The 11,662-nt window shown below is 35.9% G+C and overlaps 1 protein-coding gene across 1 annotated transcript; it reads left to right on the top strand.

Annotated features, from left to right (window-relative positions):
* The first annotated feature begins 515 nt into the window (after positions 1-515).
* LOC103212300 (olfactory receptor 6C2-like) lies at positions 516-1,454 on the top strand. Its single transcript, XM_007958297.2, has one exon. The coding sequence runs from the start codon at positions 519-521 to the stop codon at positions 1,452-1,454; it is 936 nt and encodes a 311-aa protein (XP_007956488.1). The 5' UTR covers positions 516-518.
* The last annotated feature ends 10,208 nt before the right edge of the window (positions 1,455-11,662 follow it).

Genomic DNA, 11,662 nt, shown 5'->3' with positions numbered 1-11,662 from the left:
GAGTAGAAATGCCCCATTGGGTTTCCAATGCTGTAAAATCTTTTGGAAAGCAGACTTCCTCATCTTTCTCCCATGGAGTGGCAGGTGGAATTGAACTGCTGACCTTTTGGTTAGCAGCCAAATGCCTTACCCACTGCACCATGTGAGAGTTTCTTCAGTGAGCCCAAATTATCCGTTATGTATTAGCGTTGTTTAAAGAGAAAAAGGAAGAGGGGCAAATGTCAAGATAGGACACTAAAACAATGGAGAAATTTTGTGATTTAGTTTGCAAATAGGGAAGAATTCTTGAGAGTCAAGAGTCAAAGTACATTATTGCTACACTTAAAATTCTGCCTCATGTGCAATCTATTTTAGTCACATGGGAAAATCCTAATGAGTGGATGGAAGTGAAACTTTAGGGGGAAAAAAGTAATGAAGAATAAAAGCCTAAATATGCTGAATTTTTAAGTATTTAAAATAATCTATAAGAAAATGCCTCTGCTTTTCACACATAGATTGGCAGGAGTTGGAAGTCGGTGATGAGAAACGGGACAGTAACCACATTCATTCTGCTGGGACTGACTGATGACCCTCAGCTGCAGGTTCTGATCTTTGTCTTTCTCTTTCTCACCTACATGTTGAGTGTAACTGGCAACCTGACCATCATCACACTCACCTTTGTGGATTCTCACCTGAAAACACCTATGTACTTTTTCTTAAAAAATTTTTCCTTTTTGGAGATCTCATTCATCTCTGCTTGTATTCCTAGATACTTGTATAACATAGCAACAGGTGACAAGGTCATTACCTATAATGCTTGTGTTACCCAAGTGTTTTTTCTTGACCTCTGTGGAGTAACAGAGTTTTTTCTCCTGGCTGCCATGTCCTATGACCGTTATGTGGCCATCTGCAAACCCTTGCATTATGTGGCCATCATGAGCAGCAGGGTCTGCAGGAGTCTCATTATCTCTAGCTGGCTGGCTGGCTTATGTGTAATAATCCCACCCCTGAGCCTGGGTTTAAATTTGGAGTTTTGTGACTCTAACCTGATTGACCATTTTGGCTGTGATGCATTTCCCCTTGTGAAAATCTCCTGCTCAGACACATGGTTTATGGAACAGACAGTTATCATCTTTGCTGTGCTGACCTTGAATATGACTCTTACTTGTGTCGTTCTATCATACGGTAGTATCATCAGGACAATATTTCGTTTCCCTTCTGTGCAGCAAAGGAAAAAGGCCTTTTCAACCTGCTCTTCCCACATGATTGTAGTTTCCATCACCTATGGCACGTGCATTTTCATCTACATGAATCCCACAGCTAAGGAAGAAGTGACTGTTAATAAAATGGTTTCATTACTTATATCTTCTGTTTCACCTACATTGAATCCATTTATTTACACCTTGAGGAACAATCAAGTCAAGAAAGCCTTCAAAGACTCAATCAAAAGACTTTTCTTGCTCTCAGCTAAGTAAAGGAAAATAATGTTCTTTAAAATTTGATAGATTTGATTGTATAAAAGCATTAATCATATGCCAAAAATCATCAATGACATTTTTAAAGACTTATATTCTCAAAATACATACTTAACACATTTACAAGAACAAAATCTGAGTAGACTTAGAAATAAAATTATGATTCACTAGTGAATTATTTACAGTGGAAAATCTTTGATAAACCTATCTTATCTTTTATGATACACAAAATTTATAAATAAGAAATAACATTTTGATCTAGAAATTTTACTTCTTTATTCTCACACATTTACAAAAAAAAATTAGTATAAAATTTTATTCATAGAATGGTTGAAAGCTATGAAAAATGAAAATCTTTGTAAATATAATTCAGACAGTGGTTAAATGAAGAATATAATCAGATGAACAATTTTATTAATAGTTAAATTAGAAAGAATGAAATTTATATTATATAATCAATTAAGATATATTTAAATAAAAATAAACATTTTTTTGCATACAGTTAAAGGACGTAGTTGCAAATATGTATGCATTTATGTATAATACCTATAGTGTAGTGGGTGTATCTGAAGAAATAAAAACTTATAAAGGTAACATCTATAATATAAGCAGCAAACCAAACCAAACTCACTGTCATCAAGTCTATTCCAACTCTCATTGACCCCCAGTGGGTTTCCAAGGCTATAAATCTTTATGGAAGTAGATTGCCTTATTGTCCTCCTACAGAGCTGGTGGGTTTGAACTGCCAACTTTCTGTTTTGCAATCAAATGCCTTACCCATTACACTACTGGGATTCAATATAAGCAGAAGCCTTATAGAACTGCATAAATTTTTCATTTTGTTTATCTGATTGAAATTGTTCAATGATAATAAAGCATTACTGTAATAAAGGATTATAATTATATAATAAAGAATGTAAAATATTCCAAATGCTTCAGTAGATGTATTTTTTTTTTAAATAAAAATGTAATTCAAATATTATGCTTGTTCTCTTTGTATCTGCCTGGTACTGCTATATTGTCCTCCTACCTCCAATGACACAGTCCCCCTGAAACCTGTTACTTGTTTTATTTCTGCTAATTTTTATTACTCATTAAATGTATTCAAGGCTATTGATTGTAGGTCACCAGGGATCTTTTGTATTTTTTACGTGGCTTGTTCAGAATTTTTTTTAAAAATTAGTGTTATACTTGATATTGTGAAATTGTTTCTCACTCTAGAAATGTTTTAGAATATTGTCTCTTCCAAGTAGATAGAGTTACTGACATTAAGCATCTCTTACAGTAATTTATTCTATTCAATGATGGAGATAATGAGAATATATTTCGGACTGATAATAGCACTAAGTTCACTGTGAGGAAGTCTGTCAAATTTGTTGAAGTTGAAAATTGCTGGGAGCTCTACTCATCGCTGAACATACCAGTGAATGTAAAGACATCAAGGTCTTTATAAAACTTACTTTCCACATAGCAGTTTCCACATGCAGAAACTCTGATTTACTAGCAAAACAGTAAGTATGATAAAGCGTATATCTTTGATTGTAATTCCCTTTGTAGTATCAAGGTCATATTTTTCTCAGGAAAATGAAATAGATTTCAAGGATAATGTATATTTTTTTTTCTATGTATCTAAGATACGAAAAGCCACTTTTTAGAATGAATTTTGCTCGAATAGGTAAATGTCATTGTTTGGACATAGTATACAAACAATTATGCATTTAATGTAACACAAGAAATGTCAGTGACAACTTGGGCTTTACATTCAGCCAAAATTAAAATTATCAAAGTATCTTTATTACTGTTTAATCATGCCCCTGTGCTCTGCCCCCTTCCACAACAAAATAATAATTATTATTAATAAGTGGCACCATCTCATTACACATTCCTTTGTTCATTTTAAAATTTTGATTGAAAGAGAGAATAAACAGAAATCAGTTAGTTGCACTTTAGTGTCAACTCGTATATTATCTTCATTATAAATTGTCCAGTCAATCCAACACCACCACTAACACTTTGGAGAAAATATATATACATGTATTTTGATGACTGAAAAATACTTAAGGTTTAAAGAGTTGAGTAAGGTTTCGCAATGATCTACAAGTTACCTGAGAAATTTGGAAAAACTTTTGGTAAAAGAGAGTTGCGTTACAAAAAAGAAAAAAGTTCTACATCGCAATTTAATATGTTGTATTTTTATGCAAATATCATGCACTTGCCTTTTATGTTGGTCAACAGAACCTTCTTCATACGAGGTATTTTCATAAGCACTGTGCTATTTCTTTTTTCATGTTGCTATAAAAAAAAATAGCCTAACACCTACGAAAATACCTTGTATAGGTTTGAAGAGGAAGTGATTGGCTAGCAAACGTAGAAGGCTTGCATCATTTGAGTAAAAATATGGTAAATAGTTGATAGTTGGTAAATGAAAGGTTAAAGTCAATAAAATTATTGTATCTTTCAGGAAAATTATGAACCTTGGTCAGCACCTCTTTGCTATCTCAATAACACTGTGAAAAGTCACAGCTAACTCTGCTCTTACCTCAACAAGGACACAGGAAGTTAAGCAATAAAGTGAAACAGCTTGTAAAACAAATAAATTGGATACACAAGGGAAAATTTGTTATGTTCATTGATGTCAGAAAACTTCAAGCCTTGACATACTGATTGTGTACTGGAAACCTTTGAGTTCTTACTGGTGTAATTAATGGCAGAAGCAGCACAAGAAAAATCCATGCAGTCCTTTATCACAAACTCAGAACCTAAGGTTTCTGTTTTGTTTTGTTTATTTTAAGAGCTTGTTTTACATTTAACATTACATGTCCATTTAGTTTCACTCCCCATTTACCATGTCCAACCCTAACCCAGTTTCTTCCCCTCCCTGCCCAGTAACCTTCCCCCTGTGCCCCTCATATTTATATACTCCTGGTTGTCCTGCATTTACTCAGTTGGAATGTTGGTCCTCTGGTGCCCCATGGGCTATTGCCCTTAGCGATGTAATACCATAGTGTATGTGGATGTGTCATCCTGGGTTGAGTGGTCTGCATGCACATCTTTTTAACTATTGGGCTGAGAGACAGCCCCAAGTAGTAAATTTTATTCCAAGCACAGAATGTATTCCAGGGCCATAGTATTGGGGGTCTCACCAGATTTCATCTGACCAGTAATTCTGGTCATTATTGAGTTTTTGGATTTTGTTCCATGTTGTTATTCTCACTCTATCCAGGATCTCCAGATTTGATCTTCCCTTGAGTGTTTAGCATTGGTAGCTGGGCACCATCTAGTTCTTCTATCCTTGGGCCATCATGTCCTAGGCTAATTGCTTCCAAATGTCCTTTTTTTTTTTTTCTCTCTCTCTTCTTCACTTCCAACGCTAGGAGACCATTAGCTGCATCTTAGATGGCCACTTGAAAGCTTTTAAGACCCCAGTCACTAATCACCAATGTAGGATGCAGAACAAGGCTTTTATGTATTCTTTTGTGCCAACTGAGTCTGTTGTCCCCCAGTATTGTGGTCCTGAGATGGTAGATCTATTGGATCTCTCTCCCATAGTGTCTCATTGTCTGTGACGGATTACTCTCTGTCTTCTGTTGTTTCTGTAAGGATTCCAGGTATTTTGTATCACTGGTCTGTGCAAGATTAGCCTCAGCTGAATCTATCCTTCATCTAGAGTATACTTCTGTTCACTGTCCCACATCTGATTGTCTCAGGTGTTTGTGTTTTTCTGTAGCCTGGTGTTTGGTGTTAATGGCAATGCAGTATTACAGACACATTGGTTGGTATTAGCATCTGTCATCTATCACTTATGTGCACAATTTGGTGCCCTCCCATTTCCTAATGTTATCATGATGGTCACAGATCCTTTCCGTATATATCTCCCCTACCTGTGTCAGCATGTGGGCTCCAACTAGCCCAAAGTTAATCCCTCCCCTTCCTTCCCATCCCTGTTACCTACAAAGTGAGTGCCTTTTCCCAAGAAAACCCTTCTTTGTCTTTTTACAGTAATGAGCTCATACAGTATTTATCTTTCTGTGATTGACTTATTTTACTCAGCATAATGTCATGCAAGTTCATCCATGTTGTGAGATGATTTGCATGCCCCTCACTGTTCTTTAATGTAGCATAGTATTCCATAGTGTGCACATACCACAATTTGAGAACCTAAAGATTCTTGACTTCTGATTTCAATATCTTATTATTAGGCAAAAGTGGAAAAAATAAAAGATAGAAGCAATTCATTAGACTGGAAGGTGAAGGCAGTCATCATTCTGTTACCAATTAAAATAATACAGATTGTTTTGGTTACCTGGTGCCACTCTGACAAGAATATATACCACAAATGGAATGGCCTTAATGAACAGGAGTTTATTGTTACAGTTTGGAGGTTTTAAGTCCGTATTCAAAGTGCTAGGCTCTAAGGGCTGGGTGAAAGCCCCTCAACCTTGGGCTTCAGCTCTGCCTTTTGCTCCCAGCCCACTGAAGCTAGAGGCATGTCTTCACTTAGGCAGCTACTGGCTGCTGAGGCTAACAAGCCCCAGGTAGACAAATAAAATGTCACAGTCCCGATGTTACCAAGCCACACAGTAGGCCATTAATTCAAGTCCATTGTAAGTCCCAAGGTCGGCAGAGCATTGCAGGCTGCTGAACAACAACACAGCTACATGAAGGGTCCAAGCGAGCCATAAGCTAGAGACCATTCCAAAAGCTGCTGCTTATATACAGGAAGCAAACCACATTCCCTAAGGCAGCTACTCAGCTGCTCACAGTAGATTGCACCATGGAGTTGATCACCAGCCCCATCATGGGGAATAACTACGACCAGCTGCCCAGCCACTCCACCAGGCCCAGCCAAGTTGACACACAAACTGAACTACCACACACATGTTCAGCAAAAGAATGTATATAAACAGGAAAAACCTGCATTGTTTGGGTGGAGAAGAGGACTTAGGTTACTAACAGGAGTAAACCATATTTGTCCTAAAGGCAAAGCAACAAAATCTTCTTTACAATAAATCCCTTAACTTCTGCTCTAGAGTCTGTTTAGTGAGCCCAAGTTATATGTTATGTATTGGTATTTTTAAAAGATCCAAATGTCAAGAAAGGACAGGAAAGCAATGGTGAAATTTTGTGATTTAGTTTGTGAAGAATGCTTGATATTCAAGGGACATTGTTGCTACACATAAAATTCTACCTCACCAACAATCTAGTTTAGTCACATGGGAAAATCCTAATGAGTGGATAGAAGTGGAACATTAGGGGAAAAAAGGAATGAAGACTAAAAGTCTATGTTAAGTTTTTGAGCATTAAAAATAATGTATAAGAAAAGTTCTGTGTTTATCACACATGGATTGGACAGAAACCAGAAGTCAGTGATGAAAACCAGTACGGTAACAGCATTCATTCTGCTTGGATCACTGATGATCACCCTCAGCTAAAGGTTTTGACTTTTCTCTTTCTCACCTACACATTGAGTGTAACTGGGAACCTGACAATCACACTCACCTTTGTGGATTCTTACCTGAAAACACCTATGTACTTTGTCTTAATTGTTTTTTTTTTTTCTTTTTTGGAGATCTCTTTCACCACTGCTTGTATTCCTAGATACTTGTGTAACATAGCAACAGGTGACATCATTACCTATAACACTTGTGTTTTCCAAGTGTTTTTAGTGACTTCTGTGGAATAACAGAGTTTTTCCTCCTGGCTGCCATGTCCTATGACCATTATGTGGCCATCTGCAAACCCTTGCATTATGTGACCATCATGAGCAGCAGGGTCTGCAAGATTCTCGTTGTCTGTCGTTTGATGGCTGATTCATGTGTAATAATCCCATCCCTGAGCATGGGTTTAAATCTAGAATTTTGTGACTCTATCATAATCATTTTTCCTGTGATGCATTCCCCCTTGTGAAAGATCTCCTGCTAAGACACATGGATTATGGAACAGACAGTTATCATCTGTGCTGTGCTGACTCTTACTTGCGTAGTTCTGTCATACGGTAGTATCATCAGGACAATATTTTGATTCCCCTCTGTGCAGCAAAGGAAAAAGGCTTTTCCAACCTTTTCCTCCCACACGATTGTGGGTTCCATTATTTCCAGCACATGCATTTTCATCTACACGAATCCAACAGCAAAGGAAGAAGTGACTGTTAATAAAGTGATTTCACTGTTTATTTCTTCTGTTTCATCTACTTTGAACCCATTTATTTAACCCTGAGGAATAATCAAGTTAAGAAAACATTCAAGGATTCATTAAAAAAAAAAAAAAAGACATTGCTTTCAACCTAGTAAAAGTATATATATGTGTGTGTGTGTGTGTGTGTGTGTATATGCATATGGTGTGTGTGTGTGTGTGTGTATAAAGCCAAACTCACTGCCATAGAGTCGAATCTGACTCATAGAGATGCCTCCTTGGATTTCTGAGGCAGTATCACTGCAGAAGTATATTACTCAACCTTCCTTCTGATGAGTGGCTGGTGGGTTTGAACTACTAGGCTTGCCAGTTAGCAGTTGAATGCCTTAGGCACTACACGACCAGAACTCCCGGCTCTGTTCTGTGCTTAGAATTAGGGGTCCTTGTGCTAAAGGAAAAACATATACAGCATGCATGCAGGATTAGTTACCAATATTCCAAAAGTGAGATAGGGCAATGAGTAATTAAGAAAGGAATGTTTCCTATGAGTTCTCCATAGTGAGATAATCTTTAAGAGAATTTGTTGGTGTTTGTCAAAGCCTAGGTGACCTGTCCTAAAGTTGGGCCAGAAGACTTTGCTGACATAGATCCCTCTGTCTTAGATCGCAGGATGCAGCAAGAAATGATAGCTGTAGTTAGAAGTTAGTTATAACACAAGCTTGAAGCCAGGTTTTTTAAAAATGGCATCATAACTAAAACTATGGAGTTTCATTCTAACAATAAGGGGTTAGGTGTAACAAAGCAAAAATCTTTATTCTCACATAGTGATCTGTAGTATACATCTCCTTTCATGTTCCTGACTAGGAAATTCATTTTTTCTCTTATTTTCTTGACTAAACCTGCAAAAAGTTTATCAATTTAATCCTTACCAAAAAAAATATATATATTTTTTTTTCTTCATTTTTTCCATGTAATTTCTTTCTGCTTTTACTGTTATTTTCATCCTTTTTTAAGTTGTTCACTTTCCTGCTCCTTAAAATGAAAACTTAAGTCATTGATTTTTTTAACACATTATATTTTCTAAAATATGTATGCTAAAATATAAAAGGACAATGTAAATTGTCCTTTTAACATTGCTTTCCCTAAATCGCATGAATTTGGATAGATTATATTTTACGGTTATTATGTTCAGAATACATTCTGATTTACAATGTGATTTTTTTTTTCTTTGACCCAAATTATTTAAAGCCTGTTACTTTATCTCCATATCTGTCACTCTGCTAAGGAACTCTGGTGGTGCAATGGTTAAGTGTGTGGCTGCTAAATGTTGTAGTTTAAACCCACCTGGCAGCTGTGTGGGAGGAAGACCTGATGACATGTTATATAAACTTTACAGCCCAGAAAACCCTAGTAGCAGTTCTATTCTGTCACATGGGAATGCTTTGAGTCAGAATCGAATGGACAGTACTCAGCATTTTTTCTGCTATTGATTTCTAGTTGGATTCCACCCTGCTCAAAAACTATATTCTGTATCATTTTGATTCTCTTTGATTATTTTAGTAAATATTGAGACTTTCATTATAACTGTGTATGAACTCTTTTAGTAAATGTTACATGTGTATTAGAAAACTTGTATTCACCCTTTGTTAGGATCAGTGCTCTGAATATGGCTATAATTTCAAGTTATTCAATGTGTCTGTATCCTAACTGATTTTTGGTTTGTCATTTACTAACAAAGCTGTGTTCCAATATCCAACAATGATAGTAAATTTGTTCATTTCTTCTTTTAGTTCTGTCAACTCTGCCTTTATATGCTTTGAATCTATATAAGATGCTTACAAAATTAAAATAATTATATCTTCTTGCTAGATTGATCCTTTTGTCATTATGAAATGTACTTCTTTACCTCTAGTAGCATTTTCTCCTTAGTTCCTTTTGTCTGATAATAGTATAGTAATAAAGTTTTCTTTTGCTTAGTGTTTGCACAATGTCTTGACATAATTTTTTGTCCATTTAATCATCTTGTAAACTTACAAAAATATGTCTTACAAAGAACAAATGGTTATTTAGGGTCTCATAAACAACATATAGTTAGGTTTTCTTTCTCATTAATATGGCAATATTTAATACATCATTATCTGTAATTATTAATATGTTGTTGTTGTTGTTGTTATTTGCCGTCAAGTTGGCCCTGACTCATAGCGACCCCTCCTTGGGTTTCCGAGGCAGTATCATTATGGAAGTAGGATTGCCCAACCTTCCTTCCGAGGAGTGGGTGGTGGTTTTGAACCACCAGCCTTCTGGTTAGCAGTCAAGTGCCTTAGGCACTATGCTACCAGAGCTCCTAATTATTACTGTACTTGTGTTTAAATCTACACTGTTAATATTTGCATTTTAAAAAATCCATTTGTCAACCATAGTCCACAGGGACATAAAGCTCAATTGGCATGACACACTACACAAAACATTGTCCCACCTCCTACTTTGGCAAGTAGCAACTGGGATCTTAAAAGCTTGCAAGCAGCCATCTAGATGCAATGATGAGTCTCTCTTCGTCCAGAGCAAAGAAGAATGAAGGAAACCAAAGATTCATGGAAATAATTAGTCCTAGCAACTGGTACACCATGATATCCTCAGCCTAACGACTATGAGACCAAAAGAACTAGATGGTGCCTGGCTACCACTGTCAAATACTCTGAGGGGGATATACTAGAGAGAGTGGGAGAACAATATGGAATAAAACTCAAAATCATTTTTGAGAAAAAAAAAAAGGGACCAAGTTTGCTGGTCTTATAGAGCCTGGTGGAATCACTGAGACTATGGCCCCTATGCTCTTCGGGTCTGGAATAGAACTCACACCAGTGGCTTCCAGCCAAACAAAAGATAGGTGTATGAGTTGAACATTTACCTGAGGTAGATACACACCTTGGAGAGAACAATCATGGGAGAAAGAAGGGCAGTTTAAGCATAGGGAGACAGCTCGGGGGGCAGGAGGGCATGGAGGGATGGACACAGGGAAGAGGTAACTATTGGGAGGAGGTGGGAGTGGAGCTGTTGAGTTGTGGTAAATTGTAGTCAATGTGTATGTGAACTCCTATATGGAAAGTCAATTTGCTCTGTAAACTTTCACCCAAATCACAATTTTTGAAAAAAAGGAAAAAAAAAATTCCATTTGTCATTTGTTATCTATTATGTGTATCTTTCTCTCTCTCACCTCCAACTTAAAATACTAAAATAATTCAAACAAAAGAAAAAAATCATTCATATCTGATGGCAAGATTAAAAGAATTTTCAAGATGAAAGGAAAATCACTACTTACAACCAATCTCAAGAAATTACTAGAGCATGTATGACAATTAGAAACAAAAAAATTACAGTAAATGAATCCAAGAAAATAATATGGAGGATAAAAAGCAAAAGTGACCACTAAAGCCAGTATCTTGACATCAAACCATACACAGCAGCATCCAAAACTAATTTATTGTGAAAAAAAAAAAGTGTATAACTATCTTGGCATGAAGCCCTATAAAACCATATCTTAAAGAATGGTAAAAAGGGAAGAAAAAGATGGAATGGGAAAAAAAGAGTGTTCCAAAAAATATATATGTCAAGTATCTTTCTTGTCTGGGTGGAGGATAAAAAACAGCACCAACTTCTACAAATAGGTATAATAAAAACATAAATATTTGTGTTAAAACATTAAGGGTAATCACTAGAAGAAATACAAAGGGAGATGGGCAAATTCTGTAGAAGAAACTGAGTTACACATAGGTGGGAAGGTATAAAATTAGTATTAATAATAGTATCTTCTTATTAAAAATTAAAATCCTATTTAAATAACAATAACATACAAAAGGCATAGAAATTAACATGAAAATATATACCTATTTGTAAAAAGTTAAAGAAAAGTTCTGAAAGAGAATAACAGTTTCTGAATATCAAAATTAGGATAACACAAAATTTAAACAAATGACAAACTTATGAAAAATTTACATTATACATAACCATAAAACATGGCCAGAAATTTCAAAATGGGTATGGCTACAAAGATAGACCAATAAAAAAAAAAAAAAAAA

This window comes from Orycteropus afer, unplaced genomic scaffold, assembly GCF_000298275.1.
Source record: "Orycteropus afer afer isolate SDZICR_OR568_19922 unplaced genomic scaffold, OryAfe1.0 scaffold00908, whole genome shotgun sequence".
Lineage (NCBI taxonomy): Eukaryota > Metazoa > Chordata > Mammalia > Tubulidentata > Orycteropodidae > Orycteropus > Orycteropus afer.
The sequence above is the reverse complement of the archived record's forward strand: the minus strand, read 5'-3'. Positions and strand labels throughout refer to the sequence as shown.